Source organism: Oncorhynchus tshawytscha, linkage group LG29, assembly GCF_018296145.1.
Source record: "Oncorhynchus tshawytscha isolate Ot180627B linkage group LG29, Otsh_v2.0, whole genome shotgun sequence".
NCBI classification, from domain to species: Eukaryota; Metazoa; Chordata; class Actinopteri; order Salmoniformes; family Salmonidae; genus Oncorhynchus; species Oncorhynchus tshawytscha.
The window spans coordinates 11,089,875-11,115,388 of NC_056457.1; the positions used below are offsets into that span (position 1 = coordinate 11,089,875).

At 44.2% G+C, this 25,514-nt stretch overlaps 1 protein-coding gene across 1 annotated transcript in view; it reads left to right on the forward strand.

Annotated features, from left to right (window-relative positions):
- pou6f2 (POU class 6 homeobox 2) overlaps positions 1–25,514 on the forward strand; it is an 89,908-nt gene that overhangs the window by 47,381 nt on the left and 17,013 nt on the right. Inside the window, exon 5 of the mRNA XM_042308911.1 lies at positions 19,972–20,115. Coding sequence (XP_042164845.1) covers positions 19,972–20,115 — 144 coding nt within the window. The remainder of the gene's footprint in view (positions 1–19,971; positions 20,116–25,514) is intronic.

Here is a 25,514-nt window from a genome sequence, read left to right on the forward strand (position 1 = left end):
GCCAATTCTATATGGAGATTGCATGGCTGTGTGCATGATTGTATACACCTGTCAGCAATGGGTGTGGTTGAAATAGCCGAATCCACTAATTTGAAGGGTTGTCCACATACTTTTGTATATATAGTGTATATACAAACACTTTTCAATTCACATAAGCAACAGGAATGTCACAAGCCGAGAAAGGGTTTGTTTGGCGTTCTTGCTTCGCAGCTCAAAAGTACCATAAATGTCACAGTAGCCACTAGCCAGGAGGCTAACTATTGCAAACTATTCCACTAGCTAGCTAGCTAGCTACTAGCTAGCTAGGAGGCTAACTATTGCAAACTATTCCACTAGCTAGCTAGCTAGCTACTAGCTAACATTAAGCAAGCAACTCTTCATGCACACATTCATCCATGTTTCTCAAATGTCAACTTTAGGCATTAACTCCACATTTTTAAGGTTAGGCTTAAGTTTAGGTATTAACTTCGAAGTGTTAAGGTTAGGCATTAACTCAGAATGATTAACGTAAGGGTTAAAACAAAAATCTCAAAACAACTTTCTATTGCTGGATTCAAACATGCAATCTTTGGCACTGAACGCAGATGCTTACCCCTAACCTTAAACTTAAGCCTAACCTTAAACTTACCTCTAACCTTAAACTTAACCCTAACCTTAAAAATGTGGAGTTAATGCCTAAACTTAAGCCTAACCTTAAAAATGTGGAGTTAATGCCTAAACTTAAGCCTAACCTTAAAAATGTGGAGTTACGGCGTAAACTTAAGCCTAACCTTAAAAATGTGGAGTTAATGCCTAAACTTAAGCCTAACCTTAAAAATGTGGAGTTACGGCGTAAACTTAAGCCTAACCTTAAAAAATGTGGAGGTAATGGCACCAAAAGCAGATGCTTACTCCCATCCACCAACCCCGTCCACAACACCGCATACCTACTTGAAGTTAACAGCGCTCACTGTTGTCCCTAGTGGCCGGTTTTCACATCATCTCCCAACGTCCTCAGACATGGATGGACGTCAAATACTGACCTGGCTGTAATTATTGCAACATAGTACACTTGAATAATGCAAAAAAACACAATCATGTGCAGACAATTACAGGTCTGTACACTCATTATTTTGCTTCAAGACAAAAGCAAAGAGTTACTTCTAGCTAAACTTTCTTAGCTACAGTAACAGGTTGTTACTGCAGTTTCAGGGAAAAACTCAATAAAACAAGTCTCAAATATCTATACATTTCAGCTGTTTCAAAAACATTGCTCTGCTATTACCATTTACAGTGGTGATTTGAGCATGTACATCTTGGTGGGGCAAACTCCCCACTTTTTTGTTGTTGTTGATGCATGCCAGCAAATCCACAACACAACACTAAACAATACATGAATTGCACTATAACGGTGTCAAACGGTGCCCGCAAACTGTTAGGGTCTACACAAAGATGTCCCAACAGCAGAGCTTTCTTTTCAGCACCAAGGAGTGAAAACTTACCACCGCTACACCTGGCTATCAGCGGAGCCTTGTCTTTCAGCGAAACAGTTCCTTCAGCCTCATTTACTGTCTTTTTAAAAAACATAGCTGATATGGCTGACTTGCTTTTAAACGCACGTGGTTTCTACTGACAACTGAGATGTACAAACCTTGGCATAAGGGAACAGCGCGCCGACGAGAGGCAATCAGTCATTTCGATGAAGACATTAATGAGCGAGCTAGGATGGACGTAGTCAATATCACTATTTTTTCAGCACATTTTAAATGTACAGCGACAGAATTCAGAACATGGACCGTTCTTACAATATTCTCCCTGTACACCAAATCAGAACTGTAGGAGAAATAAAAGGGGCAGATAATGAAAGCTCTTACATTACTCAATGATTGATTACATTTCTCTAAAACAGGCTATAGGCTGTTTTTGTTTTTTTTGCACCACCAAGTCAGAACAGTAGGCTAAATTATGAGGGGGAAAGGGACCAAATTATTAGGGTGAGGCACATGGGCTACTAACAACTTACTACACAACATACACTTAGTATTACTTTCTTAACTACAGTATACTGTACATATCTCCCTGGCATATTACATCATTTATGCAGCAGCATACAAGATTTTTGTTGTGCTCACTTGAACAGGAAAGTGGCGAGGCGGTGCTTCTTATGAGCAAATTTTGTCATCTAACTTTGTCATCAAAGTCTGCCATTCTCTGGATTTATGGTGCTTTCATGACAACTGGGAACTCGGAAAGAAACAAGGTTGAATCATGAAGTCAGTGATCTTCAGGTCGGAGCTCTAGAAAGAGGCCAGAGTTCCCGACTTGGAATTCCGAGTTGGATGTCCGTTCAAAATGTGTTTTCCCAATCGGAGCTCGTTTTTTTTTCAGAATTCCCAGTTTTTTTTAACCTACTGAAGTCTGAGATTTCCCAGTTCAGAGTTTCCAGTTGTTTTGAACGCAGCAGAAGTCATGCTGGATTGACAACATGGCCAATGTATCTTTAATGACCAATGACCCTGAGCCTGCTTGGATGGGCACTTCTAATGTAAATCTATGGCAGCACCCAAGGGGCCTGATTGTTCAAGCTCTCCCTGTAGATTTTGTGGTAACGTGGTGTCCCCATAAGTGAAAGAACTCTGAGCCAATCACGGCGCAACCAGAGAACATTACCAACCACTATGCTCCGTATTTTCCCATTGGCTGCCCCACCACCAGAGAAAGCACTGAGCTAGGCTGAAAAACCTGCATTTTGGAGCTGCCTTACTGGAGAAAGCAAAAAAGAGCCCATGTTTGTATGCGGCTTTATTAACTACATTTTTACATTGTTTTCAAACTGATATGTGACACGTATTAATGCCAAAATGACATCCAAATCAGGCAATAACACCACAAAAATATATACAGTTTATATTTTATATATTTTTTTTTATAGCTAAACAGGTGTGGCTCAGAACAGGTGTGGCACTGCCCCACCTGCCCTGAATTACGGGTTGCCACTGACCATTTATATCCTACTGTAGTGTTGAGCTCAACGACATATTGTGTTCACACTGCCCTGCTCGAGGGTCAACTGCGAGTGATGTGCGCGATCTCCGGAGGTAGCGCTCTAGACGTGATAATTTCGCAAGTTTACTCTCTCGAGAATCAATACCTCTCGAGAACCTCTCGAAAAGAACCCTTTGCTATCGCCACTGTGAAAACGGCCTTTGTATGGTGAGGGCAGCACAAATATCCACTGGCTTACCAATATCAACGTTACAGTGGATGAAGAAAAACAAAACAGTTGCTTTGAGACAATGCTCCCTTGTTTTTGTTTAAGTAGAGTAGCCTAGCAGCCCTAAGGTTATTGGTGGACTCTCCACAGTTTAACGTGAGCTTCACTCTCCCCACTCCTCAGTGTGTCTCCACCACAGAAGCCTCCACTACGCTGCTACCTCTCCCATCCCTCTCCAGCATGCTGAGTTCCAGGCAGTCACAGGCAATGGCCTCAGCCTCCCTTCACAGTGATGACAAATAGACAGGGAGGGAGATTATGAAATTTGCTTAAGTGTGTTAATAGGCTGATTGCTGCAGCCCAGGCTGAATTTGCTGGAAGTTGATTGATTAGAGGCGTAGGTTTTCTCCACGCCCAGCAGAGCTCAGGGATTTGACGGGGTGCGCGGTGCTCGCCAAGTCTGTTACAGCGGAATTGATCTTAATTAGATCTGAAAGACCTGCCACAGCAGAATAGTCACGCCGATTAAAATGAAAAACAGGAGAAATTACTGATCAAATGAATCATAATGTCGGGCTACAGCTGTAGGTCTGGTGTAATTTGCCAGTCCACTGAGTTACATCGGCCCCCGGCAGGGAGAGGCAGAGGAGGGAGAGAGGGGCTGCTACATACTGATCCGGCGGCAGCGGGAGGCTTAGGCCAGCCCATCAACTCTCTCTTATTCAATTCGCTGAGCCCGGGCCCTCGTGACCCCTGTGTGCCATCCACTGGAGCTAGCACACACACACACACATGTATACACACAGATGTTGTTTGCATGTACACATACACACACACGCGCGCACACACAGACATACACAGGTTTGCACCCGCAGACCTGCGCATACTGTACACTGTACACGGGCATGCACACAAACACACTCATCAAGTCGAGATTTATTCATCGCCTGCTTCGTAAACAACAGGTGTGGACTCATAGTGAAATGCTTAGGTACGGGCCCTTCCCAACAATGCAGAGAGAAAGAAAATAGAGAAATAATAGAAATGTAAAACACATAATAACAAAAGTAATAATAGATACACATTGAATAATGATAACTTGTCTCTGTACAAGGGGTACCAGTACATAGATGTGCAGGGTCACGAAGTACATACATGCATTCTTCCACATGTTATCATTCTCTTCCATTCTTGTTTTATTTGTTTCTTTTTCTGACTTCTCATTTGTCCTTCCTCCCCGTTCCTGCTTTTCAATAGAAACAAGAATATCTCTTTGCACAAACTGTCTGGTTGGTTAGCTCCAATGCGCAGTCTGTCTGAACATTATCTGCTGTTTCTTGTTGAGCAACAACTTCCAGAGGCTCATGTACAGTATCTTGTATTTTCCAGCCTAACACTATCTTTTGTCTTGGTCTGGGCTGTCCTGTCACACACTATGTGTTGTGTGTTCACTAATAGCCCTTGACCTTGGCGCAGTGTCTAGCGGTGTCTAGCTCTGTGGTTTCAGGGCTTACAGTATGTCCTGTCTCTATCCCCCATCCTCCATCCCTTCGTCAGCTTCCTGCCGTGTGTCTGGCCTCCCCCCTGCAGTCCTCTGTTTTCCTCTCCTCCGTCCCTGTCAGAGCTCCACACTGGGCCTGTCCACTCTTCTCTTTCCTGCCATCCCACAAACTCACTGGGGTAATTACACCCCAGAGCCCTGCTCTCTCCCTGCCTCCCTCTTGTCCCAGCTCTCCACAATTTACCATCAAAATCTCTTTCTCTCTCTCTCTCTTCCTCAGTGGACCCCGACATCACAGGGCCGCGGGGCCTCAGACCCACAAGTGCTGCAATTACCTGAGCCCTCTCTCTCCATATCCTTTTCTCGCTCCTTCTTCCTTCTCCCCTCTTCTCCTGACTCCCCGTCAGCAGTCCCTGGCAATCAGGCTTCATTAGAGCCCTCTCGTGAAAACCCATCGTCACCAAGGTCAGCACCTGCCAACCACAACAGGCTTTCAGGGGCCTGGCTGTCTGCACTCCCTCCCTCCCTCCCTCCCTCCCTCCCTCCCTCTCTCTCTCTCTCTCCCTCCCTCCCTCCCTCCCTCCCTCCCTCCCTCCCTCCCTCCCTCCCTCCCTCCCTCCCTCCCCTCAGTCGGTCTCCAGCCCATCTCAACTGCTTTGGTCTCCAGCTGAGGCTCCTTCAAACACCCGTGTCACTGTCTTCCGCTGCAGCGCACTTTTTCCTTTGTCAACCGCTGTTAGAATCAGAATCCTCCAATCTGCCCCTTTCCTCTCTTTCTGGGGGGGGTTTCCCATTATATTAACATGTGTATTAAAGGGCTCTTCCACGTGGATTCATTGATTTTCCAGATCAGGTACGCGCCTGCAGCCCCTGATAATTCCACTGTGTATTATATCTAAATTAAAATGACATGCCCCTAGCATGCTTAAATGTACCCGTGATTTCCATTTTCCGGACTGACTTAAGTCTATGAAATTGTCCATTTACGTCTCAGAAATCTCATGAGAAAATCGAATATTCTGTAGTGAACAAAAATACAGTGTTAGAAGTCATAGGCTTAAAACACACACCACTGTCATATGGTCATATCGCAATTAACTACTAATAAATTAAATACGGCAGAATTTATATCAAATTTCATAAAGCACCACATCAGATTAATTTGTTGTTTGCAAATATTATTACTTTTTATAAACTTGTGTGCAATTGTGCTGCTGGGATCTGTCGAAGGAAGAAGGCTTATGTGTAGTGCCGTCACTGCCGTCTAGTGCTAGAAGTAAGGCCCTGTGAGTAGTCGGGATCCTTTAGCTGCTCAGGTTGGGAGGGGTGGAGGGAGGTAGTCTCATTAATGCACAGGGGATCCGGCTCTTAAGAAGGCAGAAAATTGCCTTACGTAACGACCTGCGCACCACCACCACAATTTAGAAATACAAATGTGCACTGTTGACTGAAGCAGAAAATAAGACTGTTGCCCATCAACAGACAGCGCCACATTTTCCATATGAATAATTATCCTGCATAAGGGGAGCCAGATGAGGGAAACAGCCTGGCCATGACAGCACTGCTACTTTTATTTACTTCAAATGAGAGGGATTAGGGCCAAGGAAATATTCAGACTCAGGCCAAAGAAATTTGGGATAAGTCCCAAAAATAAGCATATTCATGTTTACTATATTTTCTAAAAAACAATTATACTTGGAATCAGGAGAGAATAAGCAGGAAATTCGGAATCCTCCAACCAGGATTTATGGAAAACCTGTGAATTTATTTTAAGTTCCCGGGAATTTTGCAATTACTGCCATTCTTGAATTAGGGATGTAACAAGCAGGCAGTGGTGTTAAATAATTAAGTAGTTATTTTGGGGTATCTGTACTTTAGTTTACTATTCATATTTGTGACAACTTTTACTTTTACATTCCTAAAGAAAAGAATGCACTTTTTACCTCATACATTTTCCCTGGCACCCAAAAGTACTTGTTACATTTTGAATGCTTAGCAGAACAGGAAAATGGTCACATTCGCACACATAAAGAGAACATCCATGGTCATCCCTACTGCCTCTGATCTGGCCGAGTTACTAAACATACTCTATATATACAAAAGTATGTGGAAACCCTTTCAAAGGAGGGAATTCTGCATTACACAGTTGAAGTTAGAAGTTTACATATACCTTTAGCCAAATACATTTAAACTCAGTTTTTCACAATTCCTGAACTTTAAGTAAGTAAAAATTCCCTGTCTTAGGTCAGTTAGGATCACCACTTTATTTTAAGAATGTGAAATGTCAGAATAATAGTAGAGATAATTATTTATTTCAGCTTTTATTTATTTCATTACACTCCCAGTGGGTCAGAAGTTTACATACACTCAATTAGTATTTGGTAGCATTGCCTTTAAATTGTTTAACTTGGGTCAAACGTGTTGGGGAGCCTTCCACAAGCTTCCCACAATAAGTTGGGGGAATTCTGGCCCATTCCTCCTGACAGAGCTGGTGTAACTGAGTCAGGTTCTTGGGCTCCTTGCTCGTACGCACTTTTTCAGTTCTGCCCACACATTTTCTATAGGATTGAGGTCAGGGCTTTGTGATGACCACTCCAATACCTTGACTTTGTTGTCCTTAAGCCATTTTGCCCAAACTTTGGAAGTATGCTTGGTGTCATTGTCCATTTGGTAGATCCATTTGCGACCAAGCTTAAACTTCCTGACTGATGTCTTAAGATGTTACTTCAATATATCCACATCATTTTCTATCCTCATGATCACATCTATTTTGTGAAGTGCACCAGTCCCTCCTGCAGCAAAGCACCCCCACAACATGATGCTGACACCCCTGTGCTTTACGGTTGGGATGGTGTTCTTCGGCTTGCAAGCCTCCCCCTTTATCCTCCAAACATAACGATGGTCATTATGGCCAAACAGTTCTATTTTTGTTTCATCAGACCAGAGTACATTTCTCCAAAAAGTACGATCTTTGTCCCCATGTGCAGTTGCAAACCGTAGTCTAGCTTTTCTATGGAGGTTTTGGAGCAGTGGCTTCTTCCTTGCTGAGCGGCCTTTCAGGTTATGTCGATATAGGACTTGTTTTACTGTGGATACAGATACTTTTGTACCTGTTTCCTCCAGCATCTTCACAAGGTCCTTTGCTGTTGTTCTGGGATTGATTGGCACTTTTCGCACTAAAATACGTTCATCTCTAGGAGACAGAACGCGTCTCCATCCGGAGCAGTATAACAGCTGCGTGGTCCCAATAGTACTTGCGTACTATTGTTTGTACAGATGAACGTGGTACCTTCAGGTGTTTGGAAATTGCTCCCAATGATGAACCAGACTTGTGGAGGTCTACAATTCTTTTCTGAGGTCTTGGCTGATTTATTTTGATTGTCCCATGATGTCAAGCAAAGAGGCACTGAGTTTGAAGGTAGGCCTTGAAATACATCCACAGGTACACCTCCAATTGACTCAAATAATATATATATAATATATAAATAATATATATAAATAATATATATGCTGTTATTGTGAAGTGGAAAAGTCTAGGAGCAACAACAGCTCAGCCGTGAAGTGGTAGGCCACACAAGCTCACAGAATGGGACTGCGGAGTGCTGAAGCCCGTAGCGAGTAGAAATTGTCTGTCCTCGGTTGCAAAACTCACTACTGAGTTCCAAACTCCCCGTGGAAGCACTTCAGCACAATAACTGTTCGTCAGGAGCTCCATGAAATTGGTTTCCATGGCAGAGCAGCCGCACACAAGCCTAAGATCACCATACGCAATGCCAAGAGTCAGCTGGAGTGGTGTAAAGTTAGCCTCCATTGGACTCCGGAGCAGTGGAAACGTGTTCTCTGGAGTGATGAATCACGCTTCACCATCTGGCAGTCTGACCGATTAATCTGGGTTTGGCAGATGTCAGGAGAACGCTACCTGCTCGAATGCATAGTGCCAACTGTAACGTTTGGTGGAGGAGAAATAATGGTCTGGGGCTGTTTTTCATGGTTCGGGCTAGGCCTCTTAATTCCATTGAAGGGAAATCTTAACTCTACAGCATACAATGACATTCTAGACAATCCTGTGCTTCCAAAGAGGCCCTTTCCTCTTTCAGTATGACAATGCCCCCATGCACAAAGCGAGGTCCATACAGAAGTGGTTTGTCAAGATCGATGTGGAAGAACTTGACTGGCCTGCACAGAGCCCTGACCTCAACTCGATTGAAGACCTTTGGGATGAATTGGAACATCGATTGCGAGCCAGGCCTTATCGCCCAACATCAGTGCCCAACCGCACTAATGCTCTTGTTGCTGAATGGAAGCAAGTCCCGCAGCAATGTTCCAACATCTAGTGGAAAGCCTTCCCAGAAGAGTGGAGGCTGTTATAGCAGCAAAAGGGGGACATATTCCATATTAATGTCCATGATTTTGGAATGAGATGTTCAACGAGCAGGTGTCCACATACGTTTGATCATGTAGTGTACATGCTTTGCCCCTGGCGATCCGTAAATTTAAAAAACAAGAAACTATTTATTATTCTGGTTCAAAATTAGGAATTTGAAATGATTTATACTTTTACTTTTGATAGTTAAGTATATTTGAGCAATTATATTTACTTTTAGACTTTTACTCAAGTTTTACTGGGTGACTTTCACTTTTAATTTGACTCAAATATGACAATTAGGGACTTTTTCCACCACTGCGAGCAGGTTTTCTTTACACAGCACTCTGTTACTATGTACAGCGACATGCTCACCTATTTGCTGCTTCCCATCTGTGTTTTGGTGCTTGTTCCTTTTCCCCAGCCAGCCTTCCTCTCCCACTGAGTAGAGAGTAGAGGAGTAGAGTAGAGGAGGCTGAAGAGAGGAGGCTACCAGCCCAGAGCAGACGGCCAGTAGACAGACTTGGTGCCCAGATCAGCCCACGCTCACATTGGGTGCAACACACAGTTGAGCCTTGGAGATGGGGAGCTGAGCCAAGGCTCACTTAACAGTGGATACAGAATAGGGTTTCTTTAATTATGAGGGTAAGCCGTGACATTGAGTCCCCCCTCCAGTGGGCTCCCAGACACAGGCTACGTTCTAAGTGCTCTGCTCCACTGAGGAGGCCAATCCTCCCGCAGGGCGCGATTCTGCCGCCTGTAATTTCTGATGCCCATTAGTGACCGCAAACAGAGCACCGGGCTCACACAAGGAAAACAGCCGCATCGCACAGCAGCAGCATCGCAAAGAGCCTCCTATTTTAATTGAATGTTATTACATTATGGCATCATGCTAAGACCAAGTCAAAAGTCAGAGCTAAATATGACCAGAAAATGTTTTATTTGCATGTTATGTTGGAGTTAGATGATCTAATTCAGGCTTAATGGGGGCACTCAATAGCTGTACTCTAAACTGCTGATACACCATTGGAATACAGGAAAGGGAAGCTCCATCATGGATTTGTCCAGGTGGGTGATCTTCTGCTTAGTTTTTCCTCAAGCAATTTTTGAGATCTGTGTTGAAACGATCTTATGGCCGAACAGCTATGCTCAAATGCTCAAAAACGTTTATGGAACATCTGATCGTTTTCTTGCCTTGGTACCTGACTTGCATATCTTTGACCACCTTTTGCGAAACGTTCAATCCAAATGTCATCGGTGAATTCAACATTCACCGTTAAAGGTTCTGTTCACAGAATACAACGCATTGTTTTCATCAGAAGAGAAATGTGTACAATTGTGTTCACTGTTTCCAGCCATCAGTAAATACTAGTGCACAACATTATAAATCACCCCATCAGTGTCACAACATGCAAATACAATATATGGAAGGATCTAGGCCGTGGAGACCGTCTAATTGTTCAGATTTTTTTTTACAATATTGCAGACAAGCAGAGAAGGAAGTTGGGTGGGTTCGTTTTTCTTCGACACTGTGGCCTTCCATTATATAGCTTTGCATTAGAGTGGATTGAGGCCTATACATTCATATCAGTTGTGTTCCTCCATTGTATTCACCTTTCCGTCTTTCTATTGTGGATAGTGTGACAGAATACAGGGAATTGGATTGTGATGATACTGATGAATGAATCCTGCACACAATGTACTTATGTTTAGCAAAAAAAAATGCAATCAGGGATAATATTTGATTTGATGTGTATGAAATTGTTTGGTGAAATATTCATAAAAGGAGAGTAATTGCCCATAATTCTGCAAACTTTGGATAGTTGTACTTTACTAACAGCCAAGAAAATGTATTCATCTACTGGGATTTTTAAAATACTAAATTTCTGTTTTGTCTGCTTGGACTCAAGACATACAGTAAATGTGGCTGTGTTAATCTTTTTGCAGGCAGTCGTGTTCTTTTGATGAGTCTATTTGCAATTTTGACGGTGTAATATGGTCTTGATGAATGTATTAATGTTTTGAGAAGGCAACTTACTGTTTTGCAAAAAGCCACAGAGTTCTGTGTCTTGCCGACTCTGTTTTGAAAATCAACAACATTGTTCCAAAAAAATTGCTTGTACGCGTTTGAGAAAAACTGAAACGTGCATGTGTGAGAGTGTGCGTGTGTCTGTCTCCGTGTGTGTCTCCGTGTGTGTGTGTGTGTGTGTGTGTGTGTGTGTGAGTGTGTAAGCGGTGGGGTTTATTGATCTGGGGTGACCACGTCTCGGCCATGGAGCGCCTCTCTTGTGATTAATCTCTGGACTCAGAGTCGACCAATGACACGTGACAGGCCTCCCCCTCAATCTCCCTCATTTCTCTTCATTATAGGCTGTGTTGTTGGACACCACAGAGAGGGAGTAATCATTTACCTTTATTGTGTTTATAAAGCCGGATCATGGATGACCCTTTCTATATTGAATTGAGGACATGGAAAGATCACCGGTCATTGATTAGGAGGATATTAAAGTCATTCAAATGCTATATTTATATGTCAAACAACAGCAATGTGAAAAGAGATGGCATTTCTACGCCAAATGAAAAATAATGGAGGTTACTGTGATCATGTCATAAAAAATTGCCAAAGTTAAGCAATACATTTTGTTTAATCTTGTTAGGTGATTGCTGTTCCTTAACTTTTTGGACAGAAATGGTTGAATGCACGCCCAACATAATTTCATTCCTCTCCAGGGGTTGTTTTCCGGACAGTAAAGCCTGGTTGCAGACTAAAAAGCACTTCCTAATATGAAGAGTCTCCATTGAGAATGCTTTTAAGTCTAGGACTGCTTAGTCTGTGTCCGAAAAACCAGCCCCTAGTGATTTACCATGTGAATATCTGGTTTTGTTATTCAGTGCATTTTTGACCGGATGTTTCATTTTTCACTTACTTTTGTGGTAAACTGAGAAGTAGCACAGACCAGGAACGCAATGCCTCCACTTCACACTCTCAGCCAGAGTAATACTCTCTCTGCCCTTTCACATCTGCAGCAGGAGAGGAAAGGTGGCTTTAAACAACAACAACAACAAAACTCATGTTTCTCAACTTTACAACCATACGGAAATAACTGCACCAAATGTCACTTCGTGAAACCGGAATGGTCAGCGAATTTCCACGAATAGTACTTCATCACATAGCCAGTGGCTGTAAATGTAACACACCTGGGAAAAAATACTAATACTATGGACCATTCCTCAAGCGGTGGGAGGAATTAGAATGAAAGGGTCGTTATATGGTACATGTTGTAGCCACACAGTCTGTGGCCCCTCTGAACAGAGGAAATTGAACATTATAGTCCCCGTTGTGATCTCTCAAGCCCCACAATTATCAACACGTGGGCGAGAACAGGTTTTACTTCATGATTCAAGCCGTTGCTCATTTCACACGAGGCTAGCGAGAGAGGAGATTGGCGGCTACTCTCCTGCACTCAATCATCCCTTTATAGTTAGCCCCAACCTTTTCACGACTCTGCTCTTCCTTCATTTGCATTCTGCCTCATTCAGTTCATTAAATATGGCCATTCTCCCCGCCAACTAAGGATGTCTATTACCTGGAGTTAATACATCTTATTTGATCAGCCCAACCACCCTCTGTTAACTAGTTGTCGGACTGCTGGGATAGGATGACATCACTCCGTTAGCAAGCACCACTCCCCACTCCCACCCGTCTCTGGTCCACTGCCAGTAGAATGGTCCGTATGGCTACTGTTGTCTTGTGGTGTTGTATTGTCATGGCGTTTACTGTCCCTGGCGTTCTGTACGCCTTTCTAGCTTTCTCTTCCCTCATCGTCAATGTTCAATGTCCTTTCCAATGTTGATTTGTGACAATGGCCCATAAGTAGAGTGGTAACAGAGGCCCATCGGTGGCCCAGAAGGAGCTCTGAGGACCTAGAGTGAAGGAGCAGTGTGTGAGCCTCAGTCACCCCAGCCAACCCAGGGACTAGAGGTGTTTGGGAGGGCCTAATGGCATTTTGATGTACATGAGCCTAGTGGCGGATGCGAGGGGAAGGAGGTTGGGGCAAGGAGGGGAGCTGTTTGGGGAAGATAGGCCCAGCAGAGGACTGGCAGACAGAGAGCGTGCTTTCTCATGTCACAGCTGATTACATTCACTCAGGAGTGGGGAAAGAAGAGAGGGATGGAGGGATGTGCGAGGTGGGGCTGGGAAAAATGGAGCGAGGGATGGGAAACTTCTTTGTTTTTCCTCCTGAGATAGACGCCCGTTCCTCTCATCCAGAAGCGATAACGCTATTGATTGTTCATTTTCCCTGTTTGGTTCACTTTGCCATACTTTTGGCTGAGTGATGACGAGTATGACCGAAGGGCTTAAGATGGATGTGCTACTTTGACAGATGGACTATGTGTATCTGGCTGCATTCAATAGCATTACTTTGCCAGGCTTCCTTCTAGTGCTATCAACCCCATTACTACATGAGGACCCTCTCAGACAAGCTGAAGTACATTATTTTCAATACTGGTCAGATATACTGTGCTCTCACGTACAGGTTTGTTTGTCCATTACATATGCTGAGTATGCAATTCCACTATTTTCATCCTACCGTAATTGTCCACTCTTAGGTGGTTTGGTCCCGTTTGGTCCAGCTAAATGCTCTCTGATAATGACCTTATAAGGAGCTAGGAGAACTGAGGACTATAATGGATGTTGTTCCAAGCTCGTTGGTAATGCTAGAACACTCTGTTCTCCTGTTCCAATACATATCGCTGCAAAACAAACAGATAATTATGTTTTGCAAAATTATTGTGAGATGCTTCCTTTTTGTTGTCTGGCCCCGGTTGATACCCATTACCTCTGCTGCGTTCTGTCCCGTTGTGTCCCCTGGGGGGGAAAAAGTTATTAACTTAAAAACAGGCACATAAGAAGAGCCAGCCCAGAATAAACTCCAGTTAGTTTGTGTCAAACACTTTAGTTTCCAAAGGGGGTTTCTCCACGCGCACAGAGAGCCTATTTTCTCTCCTATTCCAGAGATTACACGGGTTACTGCCCCCGGGTGACCCTCATGGTCAAATGGCAACAGCACAGGCAACAACAGTGAGCATAATAGAGCATAATAGTAATAGTCCTCAACTTTTGCCCATGGCGAAAAACATGTTTTTTTTTAACAACGTGACTGTTTCATCAAAGAATGACCTACCTCGAATCGAGGACCTTGTTTTCTCTATACTGACCCCTACTCCATGTACTGTACAGTACGTATACCGTTAATATGATGAATAAGGCTTATAGAGACTGATGGTAAGTAGTAGCGACTGGAAACATCTGTGGCTGGTGGTCCACTGAGGATAACCTGCTGTGTGTCTCAAACTGGTGTTTGGTCCTACAGTGAACCTGACTTTACATTACACAGCATCAGAAGACGCAGTACTCCCTGGTGACTCCAGAATATGTATTTATGCAATTATTTAATGTCATTATCAGGCTCCTGGGGCTCCTGTTTGTGTGTTATTGGCAACGATACAGCCACGGTGAGCGACTAGTGAGATCCATAACACTCCATAACCACACGATTCACCAACCTATTGACGGGAGAATGAAAAGTCTGGAACACAATGGTTTACATGGCGGCCCTGCAAACGGGAAGATCACTATTTATCTCCTGCAACACACGCAATCAACACAAATGCTGGGCCAGGTCTGTCATTTTCTGCCTCCTGTTGTGCTGTTGAGAGGAAGCACTGTGGCGGAAAATCACCTGTTTAGGTGTCAAACACCGCTATCCCCCCTCCTTATGCCTGGCTCTCCCTCAAACTGCTAGCCATATTACCCAATACAAGATCCTAGGCTACAGCCCAGTTGGCGCTCTCGTTTTACCTGGATTTACTAGAATAACAGCCTCTGAATAGCAGAGGGATATCAAACACAATAATACTACCACAAACAGTTGTTCAGCTGCCCACTTATACACTGTAGCTACACAGGACATAGCACCATAGTTTCAAAGCACAAGAGTATCACACACACACACACACACAAACACACACCGGGTGGGAAATTTACTCACACACACACAAACACACACCGGGTGGGAAATTTACTCACACAACACACACTGACAACGACACAGCTCGGGGCCCTGGGTCTAAACCTCAGCCTGTGCAACTGGGTTCTGGACTTCCTGACGGGCTGACCCCAGGTGGTGGAAGTAGGAAACAACACTGATCCTCAACACTGGGGCCCCACAAGGGTGCGTGCTCAGCCCCCTCCTGTACTCCCTGTTCATCCATGACTGCATGGCCACGCACGTCTCCAACTTAATGATCATGTTTGCAGACGAATACAGCAGTGGTAGGACTGGTTACCAAAAACGACGAGACAGCCTACAGGGAGGAGGTGAGGGCCCTGACGGAGTGGTGCCAGGAAAATATCCTCAACATCAGCAAAATGAAGGAGCTGATCATGGATTACAGGAGACAGCACATCGGCGAGGCTGCAGTGGAGAGGGTGAAAAGCTTCAAGTTCCTCAGCGTGCACGTCACTGATTATCTGAAATGGTACATCCACGCAGACAGTGTGTTGAAGAAAGCCAAACAGTGCCTCTTCAACCTCAGATGCAACATTGAGAGCATCCTGTCGGGCTGTATCACTACCTGGTACGGCAACTGCCCCGTCCACAGCCACAGGGCTCCCCAGAGGGTGGTGTGGTCAGCCCAACGCATCAACGGGGGCACACTGCCTGCCCTCCATGACATCTACAGCACTATACTTTTTTTTTTACCTTTATTTTACTAGGCAAGTCAGTTAAGAACAAATTCTTATTTTCAATGACGGCCTAGGAACAGTGGGTTAACTTTTCAGTTCAGGGGCAGAACGACAGATTTTGTACGTTGTCAGCTCAGGGATTTGAACTTGCAACCTTTCGGTTACTAGTCCAATGCTCTAACCACTAGGCTACCCTGCCGCCCCGCGACTGAGAAACAGCTTCCATCACCTACACTCAGTACCCTGCCCTGAACCTTAGTTACTGTTCTAGCCGGCTACCACCTGGTACTCTACCTTGCACCTCAGAGACTGCTGCCCTGCCCACATAGTCATTGAACACTGGTCACTTTAATAATGTTTACATACTCTTTTCCACACTTTATATGTATACATTGCATTCAAGTCAAGGCTCATCCTATATAACTACTTCTGTACACACTTTTTCTATTTGTATACTGTCCATACTGTCTGTACACACCATCATTTTATATTCCGGATTCTGACATTGTTGGTTCTAATATTTCTATATTTGTTCATTCCTTTCTTTTTATTTTTTTGGGGGGATTTGCGTGTATTGTTTTGTATTGTTAAGTTTTACTGCACTGCTGGAGCTAGGATCATAAGCATTTCGCTGCACCCGCGACAACATCTGCAAAATATGTGTACGTGACCAATACATTATTGATTCCATTTGATTTTGATTGGACGCCAACTACATCAGGAAGTCAAGTGACTCTGTCAGAGCTGATACCGTTGTCTGTTTACTGATCTAGACCTCTCCGCCTCCACATGAAGCCTGGCTCTGCTCTGCTCTGCTGTTGTGTAGACACCCCTCTCTACATCCTCCTCCTCTCCACTGTGCCTCTATCAGGCTAGCACATCACCCCATGGGATTACCAAATACACATCATCAACCCAGTTACATGAGGAAATCCTCTTTATCAGACCCAGCATAACCAAAACGCCTAAGGGCCTGATATTTAAACGATAACATAACCAAATCCTCTCTGTCTCACCTGGGCTTGGCCATTGTATCACCTCTCACTTCCCCCCCCCCCTCAGCAGAGGAGAGAGAGCGGCTCCACTCAGAAATGGAGGGAGGATTACCTCTTAATGCAATCCCTGGCTGACTAACTGATATCCCCAGGTGACCCTTTCCCACCACTTTCTCACCAATACATGTAGTCATTTGAAGATTTGGCCCAGATAAGCCCCTCCCTCAAATCCAGCTCTGCTCCTCCAGCAGGAAGCAGGATATAAGGTTCTGTCTGACTCTCTCCATTCCCCCACTACATATATGGAAATCAGCCATGGGATTCCCTATGGGCCCTGGTCAAAAGAAGTGCACTAGGGGGGTCTGGTCACACTCTCCTGGAGCTGTTTTAGTTTGTCTGATATTATGAAAATATGACAAAAATACAGGTCATTGTGTGAACTTGCATGTGAATTGCGAGGAGGACAACCCTTATATCTACTGTATATCTCACTCTCACTATTACTATTCACCTAATACCTTTTTTTGCACTATTGGTTAGAGCCTGTAAGTAAGCATTTCACTGTAAAACCTGTTGTATTCGGCGCACGTGACAAATCAACTTTGATTTGATTTGATTTGACAATGTCATGCTAAAAAGGCTAAGTGACACTGCATACTTTATCCTTAAAAAAAAGGAGTCTAGACACACTATCAGTTTGTCTAGGTACCAATCTCACTCCAAAGACGTTTTGGCATGAAGGCATCTTACCACTCCATGGGGTAGCCAGGTTATTTTGATCCTGTTTATCTTGAACTCCCGCTGATTCCATGAGATGTAAAAATCAACAAACTATTGCTATCTCCATTGACATGAGCTTCAATATGATCAAAAATGAATGAGATAAGTTTAGAAGGTTAGAAGTCGGTAGATATCATCGCAAAAATGGAGATCCAAAATGACACGAGTCCTTCAGGGCATCCATTTCACTGAAGAGTGACATGTTTTCAAAACGATTACTGAATGTCAAGTAATGAAATATATGCTTCCTCCTCTGTTTTGTTCCTCTGGCCTTTTTACTACCCTCCGTAGAGGAAATTAATTGTAAATTATGAGCCTCTGATTGGAACAAGATCATGGGAGAACAAATCAAATTGTCAAAAGTTATAACCCTCCAAAGACATATGGAAATGATGTGCAAATGTTTTATCGTGTGTAGATGATGACAGATGTCAAGTAGCCAATGACGAGGAAAAGCTTGAATGAACTCTCCAATGTGCTGTAAAAGGTAAATAACTAAAGTGGAAAGACATTTCTTCTTAACGTTTCCTACTGAGGTTGCTCAGAAGGACGAACGGGGCATGGGCACATAAGAAAGAAAATACCTGTGATTATCTGGAGAGAAAGGGAAAAAAAACGGATGACTTTCAGACTAGGGGACGCAATATCAATCATGGCCAATTTGAGGCCACCAACATGAAATATGATTCCATAAGACAAATGCAGTGTCATTCTTAATGTGCTTAACCTTTACTGTCAATGAAAAAGTATTGATCGGTTCTGTGGCATTTTTTTTCTCTCCGTCATTTGATTTCAGAAAGCGTAATAACACATGGTGATGGGGAACAATAAAAGATGAATGGCAACTGAACGGTCTCAGTTTAACAAAGATCAAATCCCCGGAGAGCGATTGTGTGGATAGAAAAATGAGTGGAATTTGTGCCTTTGCTGGAGTAGATTTTGATATTGTCCAGAACTATCGGAATGATAATATATTTCCATGACTCTCTAAGTTATCTATCTACGTATCAATGATGTTTTCGCATGACTGTAACATTGTCTACTCGGCGTGATATATATAAAGGCTATATATTCATTTGAGTGATTACATTTCTCCCGCCCCCACATCCCTCAGCTGTTTACCAAAAAGTGGTGTGGTGATGGCTTTGTTTTTGTTTGAATTCCAGATTGCCCCTTTAAGGTGCTATTGGTCTGTTCAATATTTTCTCCAACCATCTTTGAATATGTATTAGCCCTCTGCATAACATTATTGCCAACCAGGAATAGTTATTCACAGCCTAAACAGTATTTGTATTATTTCTCTATTCTCTTGAGTCATTGGACGATCTCCTCTATTTTTTCCCCCCTTACTCAACCTAATAAGGCTCTGCTCTGCTGCACTACAACCAAATCAGCAGTGCATTTTCACCCTTTAATAAGTGGTTAGCTTGATTTATCTGGGTGATCTCATGCTCCTACGAGGCTGGAGCTCCACAGGCTCTGCCCACACGGGAGACGTCCTTTACAATCACTTGGCCTGTCCACCAGTTCCAGATGAGTCCATTACAGCCAGGGTAAACGCGGTCATTTTTTTAAACCCTGGAAAGGAGCAGTGTGGTGGCGCGGTATGGTGGCAGGTTGATTCAGAGTGGGAGCGTGTTGAGGTGGTTGAGGATACAATGATGCATCGCTACCATGGCTCCTTCTGTCGTTAAACCGTCATGGTCTGGTGCTGTCCGGCCTCTGCAGAGATGCTGCAGGGCCCTGGGGGGGCCCGAGGGCCACAGGAAGCCCTTAGACTGGTAAAATGGGCACTTATTAACTGGCCCACCCCCTCTTTGTGCCCTCCCGGACCCCACCCTGTCCCTGCCCTCCCGGGCCCCACCCTGTCCCTGCCCTCCCGGACCCCACCCTGTCCCTGCCCTCCCGGACCCCACCCTGTCCCTGCCCTCCCGGACCCCACCCTGTCCCTGCCCTCCCGGACCCCACCCTGTCCCTGCCCTCCCGGACCCCACCCTGTCCCTGCCCTCCCGGACCCCACCCTGTCCCTGCCCTCCCTGACCCCACCCTGTCCCTGCCCTCCCTGACCCCACCCTGTCCCTGCCCTCCCGGAACCCACCCTGTCCTCCCGGACCCCACCCTGTCCCTGCCCTCCCGGACCCCACCCCGGCTCTCTTCTGGGCACACGCTTCTAAGGGCTGGATGATGGACTACTGGTCATATACCTCACAGTACTACTTTAGTAACAAAGCATCAGCACCTATATTCTGTCAAGCTACTTCACTTTCCTCATCCTCCACTGTCTCCCATGTTTGTTTACTTACAGTAACACTTGGAGAACACTGATCACTGGTTCTAATTTATAACCAAACGGTAACCGTCATTAACGGTATGATTCTGTCCCTGCAGTTGAACCCTCTGGCCAGCCAGGCTGCGGTGGCGGCAGCAGCAGCAGCTATGGGCTCTATGGCCGGATCCCAGGTCTTTGGCAACACCCTCTCCAACCTGCAAGCTGGAGTCACGGGGCAACTGGTCACTAATGCACAAGGACAGGTTAGTGATCTTTACCAGTCGTAATATCAAAAGAGGTATCCTAGAGGTTTCACAGTGTTCATTAGACCTGACTAGAACTACTTGTAAATGAAATGCGAAAGTTATAGTGGGGGAAGATCACATCACATAATGATGGTTTCACTGTATTTTCCATGTTCTTCAGTCAATGTTACACTGTACCAGTCTTAGAAAACACTTTCCACTAACTAAATACACACAACACACAATTCCAAAGACTGGATGGTCTCAATATTTCATTTTCATATGTAGTAATCTTGTTTGGGGGTTTCTTTCTTTCTTTCTTAGCTGTGTGTTATGTGGCGTTGCTCCGCGGCAGCCATCCTGCCATATGTTAAGCTTTTTGGGAATAAACAAAGCCCTTCCTCCTCTTATCCGCATGCACCCGTCGCAGTAAAACGCTGACCTTGTCATATTTACAGGGTGGCTGCAGAATTGTTCCATCAGTAGCCAGAGGCTTGAACGATGACGCTTGTCAGAGTGGGGCCCTATCTAATGAATCATCTTATCGCAGGTGCACACGGCGCATATTAAAAGAAGATCGCGTGGACAATGTGCCCTTTCACGCCAGCCAGTTATTTACCTTAACCCCTATTTCATCCCTCGCTCTCCGCCCTCCTCCCGCTATCCTGTTTATCACTCAATTAAAACCACGGCCCGGCGAATACCTTTTGTGGTTTTATGATAAGACGGACCTAATTCCATGCTTGTTTGTGTAGGAATTCTGTAAGGAGTAAGAATTGCTGTACAGGGATGATTTTGTCAACATGCTCATGACAGAGCAATGCACATACAGTTGAGGTCAGACGTTTACATACACTTAGGTTGGAGTCATTAAAACTCGGTTTTCAACCACTCCACAAATTTCTTGTTAACAAACTATAGTTTCGACAAGTCGGTTAGGACATCTACTGTGTGCATGACACAAGTAATTTTTCCAGCAATTCTTTACAGACAGATTATTTCACTTATAATTCACTGTATCACAATTGCAGTAGGTCAGAGGTTTACATACACTAAGTTGACTGTGCCTTTAAACAGCTAGGAAAATTCCAGATAATTATGTCATGGCTTTAGAAGCTTCTGATAGGCTAATTGACATCATTTGAGTCAATTGGAGGTGTACCTGTGGATGTATTTCAAGGCCTACTTTCAAACTCAGTGCTTCTTTGCTTGACATCTTGGGAAAATCAAAAGAAATCAGAAAAGACCTCAGAAAAAAAGTTGTAGACCTCCACAAGTCTGGTTCATCCTTGGGAGCAATTTCCAAACGCCTGAAGGTACCACGTTCATCTGTGCAAACAATAGTACACAAGTATAAACACCATGGGACCACGCAGCCGTCATACTGCTCAGGAAGGAGACGCGTTCTGTCTCCTAGAGATTAACGTACTTTGGTACGAAAAGTGCAAATCAATCAACGGCAATGGACAACGGCAATGGACCTTGTGAAGATGCTGGAGGAAACAGGTACAAAAGTATCTATATCCACAGTAAAACGAGTCCTATATCGACCTAATCTGAAAGGCTGCTCAGCAAGGAAAAAGCCACTGCTCCAAAACCACCATAAAAAAAGCTAGACTACGGTTTGCAACTGCACATGGGGACAAAGATCGTACTTTTTGGAGAAATGTCCTCTGGTTTGATGAAACAAAAATATAACTGTTTGGCCATAACAACCATCATTATGTTTGGAGGAAAAAGGGTGAGGCTTGCAAGCCAAAGAACACCTTCCCAACCGTGAAGCACGAGGGTGGCTGCATCATGTTATGGGGATGCTTTGCTGCAGGAGGGACTGGTACACTTCACAAAATAGATGGCATAATGAGGATGGAAAATGATGTGGATATATTGAAGCAACATCTCAAGACATCAGTCAGGAAGTTAAAGCTTGGTCGCAAATGGGTCTTCCAAATGGACAATGACCCCAAGCATACTTCCAAAGTTGTGGCAGAATGGCTTAAGGACAACAAAGTCAAGGTATTGGGGTGGCCATCACAAAGCCCTGACCTCAATCCTATAGACAATTTGGGGGCAGAACTGAAAAATGCCCGTGTGAGCAAGGAGGCCGACAAACCTGACTCAGTTACACCAGCTCTGTCAGGAGGAATGGGCCAAAATTCACCCAACTTATTGTGGGAAGCTTGTGGAAGGCTCCCCAAAACATTTGACCCAAGTGAAACAATTTAAAGGCAATGCTACCAAATACTATTTGAGTGTATGTAAACTTCTGACCCACTGGGAACGCGATGAAAGAAATAAAAGCTGAAATAAATCGTTCTCTCTACTATTATTCTAACATTTCACATTCTTAAAATAAAGTGGTGATCCTAACTGCCCGAAGACAGGGACTTTTTACTAGGATTAAATGTCAGGAATTGTGAAAAACTGAGTTTAAATGTATTTGGCTAAGGTGTATGTAACCGTCCGACTTCAACTGTATTGTAGGCTACTTATAATTGTGTATGACTGTAGATGTTTTTCTATGTTTGTCCACACATATTGTAAACAGCTTGTGTGAGTCTGTGTTAGCCCTTGATGCTAAATGTGGCTAATGAGACAGTGTGGGTTTCCCTGGTCTGGGAAAAGGTGCCGGGGCCACAGGGACAGATCGCCATGGAGATGCATTTGATGGGATGTTCTGTGCTTTTGTAGTGTATCGGCGACTGACATTGGCTGACATAATCAGGTCACTGAGACGGTCAAAGCCCTGGGCTACAGTCCTTTGCTCCCCACCTCATTATTTCGGAGCATTATTCAGTCTGAGCACTCTGAAACGTGCACCACACTTTACTAACGTAGCCAGGGTCCCCCCCACAGCACACGCACACGTGCGCACGTACACGCCGACACCCCTCTTATACTGGTAAGGGAACATTACAGAAACTAAATGCATGCTTGGAACTTGACTGGGAGACAAAACAAACACTGCCTCAGAAGCTGCCCACCGTAAAAGCAGAAATGGTGTCGGTATGTAGATTCTCAAACAGGAAACAAAAGAATAGCTTTTATCAGACTTTGGTGTTTATTTTGCTGGAAGAAGGATAGAGGGACTAGACTAGCTCGAATACATGTACACTTCTTGAATATTCATTCTCTAGCTAGGTAAGACAACATTGTGACAGCGTTGTACTAAAGCGTTGTACTAAAGCACAAGGAATTTGATCAAAAGATATCTGTGTGAAAATCCCTGTCCTGCATTGATTTTGAGTCCTTTCTTCTCCTAAGAGAGGTCTTTTAATCTAAATGAAGTATTTTTGGTATTTTGAAGAGAGCGGAACACAATACAGTAGTGGTTACAGTCATTTACCCTATCACTAATGCCCATTGGATTTCTTCAGGGGCGCAACTTTGCTTTCATACGTGGGGGGGACATAATATTTATATGTATATTTTACATTTTTTTGTCAGATAAACACTCCAAACAGCCTACCCAACTGCTCATAGGGGTCCGCATGGTTCTAAAGCACCCCGTTGCCTTGTTTGTATCACACTCCAATCATGAAAATGTCATTTCAGATGTCCCCCTTCCCCAGTGAAAGTTGCGCCCTGGATTTCTTGTTAGAGTAGGTTCCAGATAGGGGCTTTTAAAAGCAATGGATTTAATAATGTGGCTTTAACATGTGTCATCCTGATTATGGAGTATATGTGTCCAGTAATCAACGAAGCCACTCTTCAGTCCCATCTTTGTAATTCAGGCTGTACTGTAAGAAAGAGTTCATTCAATAATGAATTTCATATCAGTACACAGTCTGCCTAAGGAAAGCACTGCACCATTTTACCTTAGTTCCTCAGTATCTAGAGGAAACATTTCCTCACAAATGCTTCTGTCATACTACGTATTCCCTTGTACTATGCACAATTTTACCACACATTCTGTGCCATACCTTCCATGGCTCCATAGAGAAACCTATAATACTTTGACAAAGAGAGCAATGGTAAGATCTATGACCTGAAAAGTAGCTAGCCCCAAAACGATCTGTGATGGGGGAACTCCCAGCCCTGTTAACCCTGGTGGCTGGTCTTTCTGTTTCCTGGTGAAACCCCCATGAGCCATCCATCCCCTTCAATGGGCTTTGATGAAGGCTACAGCCCACAGGGCAGACACTGCTGTTACTAATGCACACTACACCAGGTAGGAGCACACACATGCACTGTTAACCTGCATGCACACAACCAGGGAGGGACTCCATTGGAATACAAATCACTCCTTCTCGTGGAAGTCCTCAGAGGTGGAGGAAACATTCTGGCATTGCCATTTTAACTTTTGAACACCTGCTTTAACGTTAACAGCAGGACAAATTAAGCCAGGTGAATGCTAGTTGCTGTGCAGGTTTGCATGTTTGTGGAAGATTGTACTGTACCCAACATTACCTACACCAGTATTCCATTATAGAGCCAGACAATCAAGAGGATTCGGGAGCTGTATAAAGCAATTTACATACCATGTCCCTTGTAAAATTGATATGCTTGGTGTCTTGGAGCTCTAATGAAGATGAAGTCAGGATTTCCCAACGCGGGCCTCTATTTCCTTGGCGGAGAGAGAAGGAGGGGAAAATGGCTAAAGATATTGTCTGGCCACCATGGCTAACACCACCGATTGGCCTGGCCGAGGAGATGACATGACGTTTCTGTGGAAACGAGAGAAGAGCAGCATAATCTTAATGAGTTCTGCTGAGAGAGAGAGAGAGAGAGAGAGAGAGAGACAGAGAGACAGAGAGAGACAGAGACAGAGACAGAGAGAGAGAGAGAGAGAGAGAGAGAGAGAGAGAGAGAGAGAGAGAGAGAGAGACAGAGACAGAGACAGAGAGAGACAGAGAGAGAGGACCAAGGTCACGATTGGGGGAAAAAATACAAGAGGAGGAAAGGACAAAAAGGAAAGAGAAACATTAAGAATGCTGGTTGGACAAAGCTGACAATACTATTGTTTGTTGCAAGGTGCCACAGCCTATGTTGTTAAAAAATGCCATAACTGGCTGTAGTCTGAGACCAAAGTGTGTCTTCTCCATGGACCTCTCTGTGAATCTACAGGTAAAATAATAATCATTTGTGGGTGCTTATATTTGTTCTGTTATACACAAATGTGTGATGGAAATGTGTTTCTTGCATATCCCAACTCCCCCTGAGACACCCACAGGGAGTGGGGTCACAGTAAAGGTTGTCATTGGTCAGCGCCCCTGGAGCAATTAGGGTTTAGTGCCTTGCTCAAGGGCTCAGCGACAGATTTTCCACCTTGTCGGCTCCAGACCTTTCGGTCACTGGCCTGACGCTCGAGGCCACCACCTGCCGCCCACCAGGTCTTCCCTCTAAATGTATTATGTTTTACAAAATCAGTGTCACAATCGACTGCCTTGAGAAACGCCATTGGAGCACTACCATGC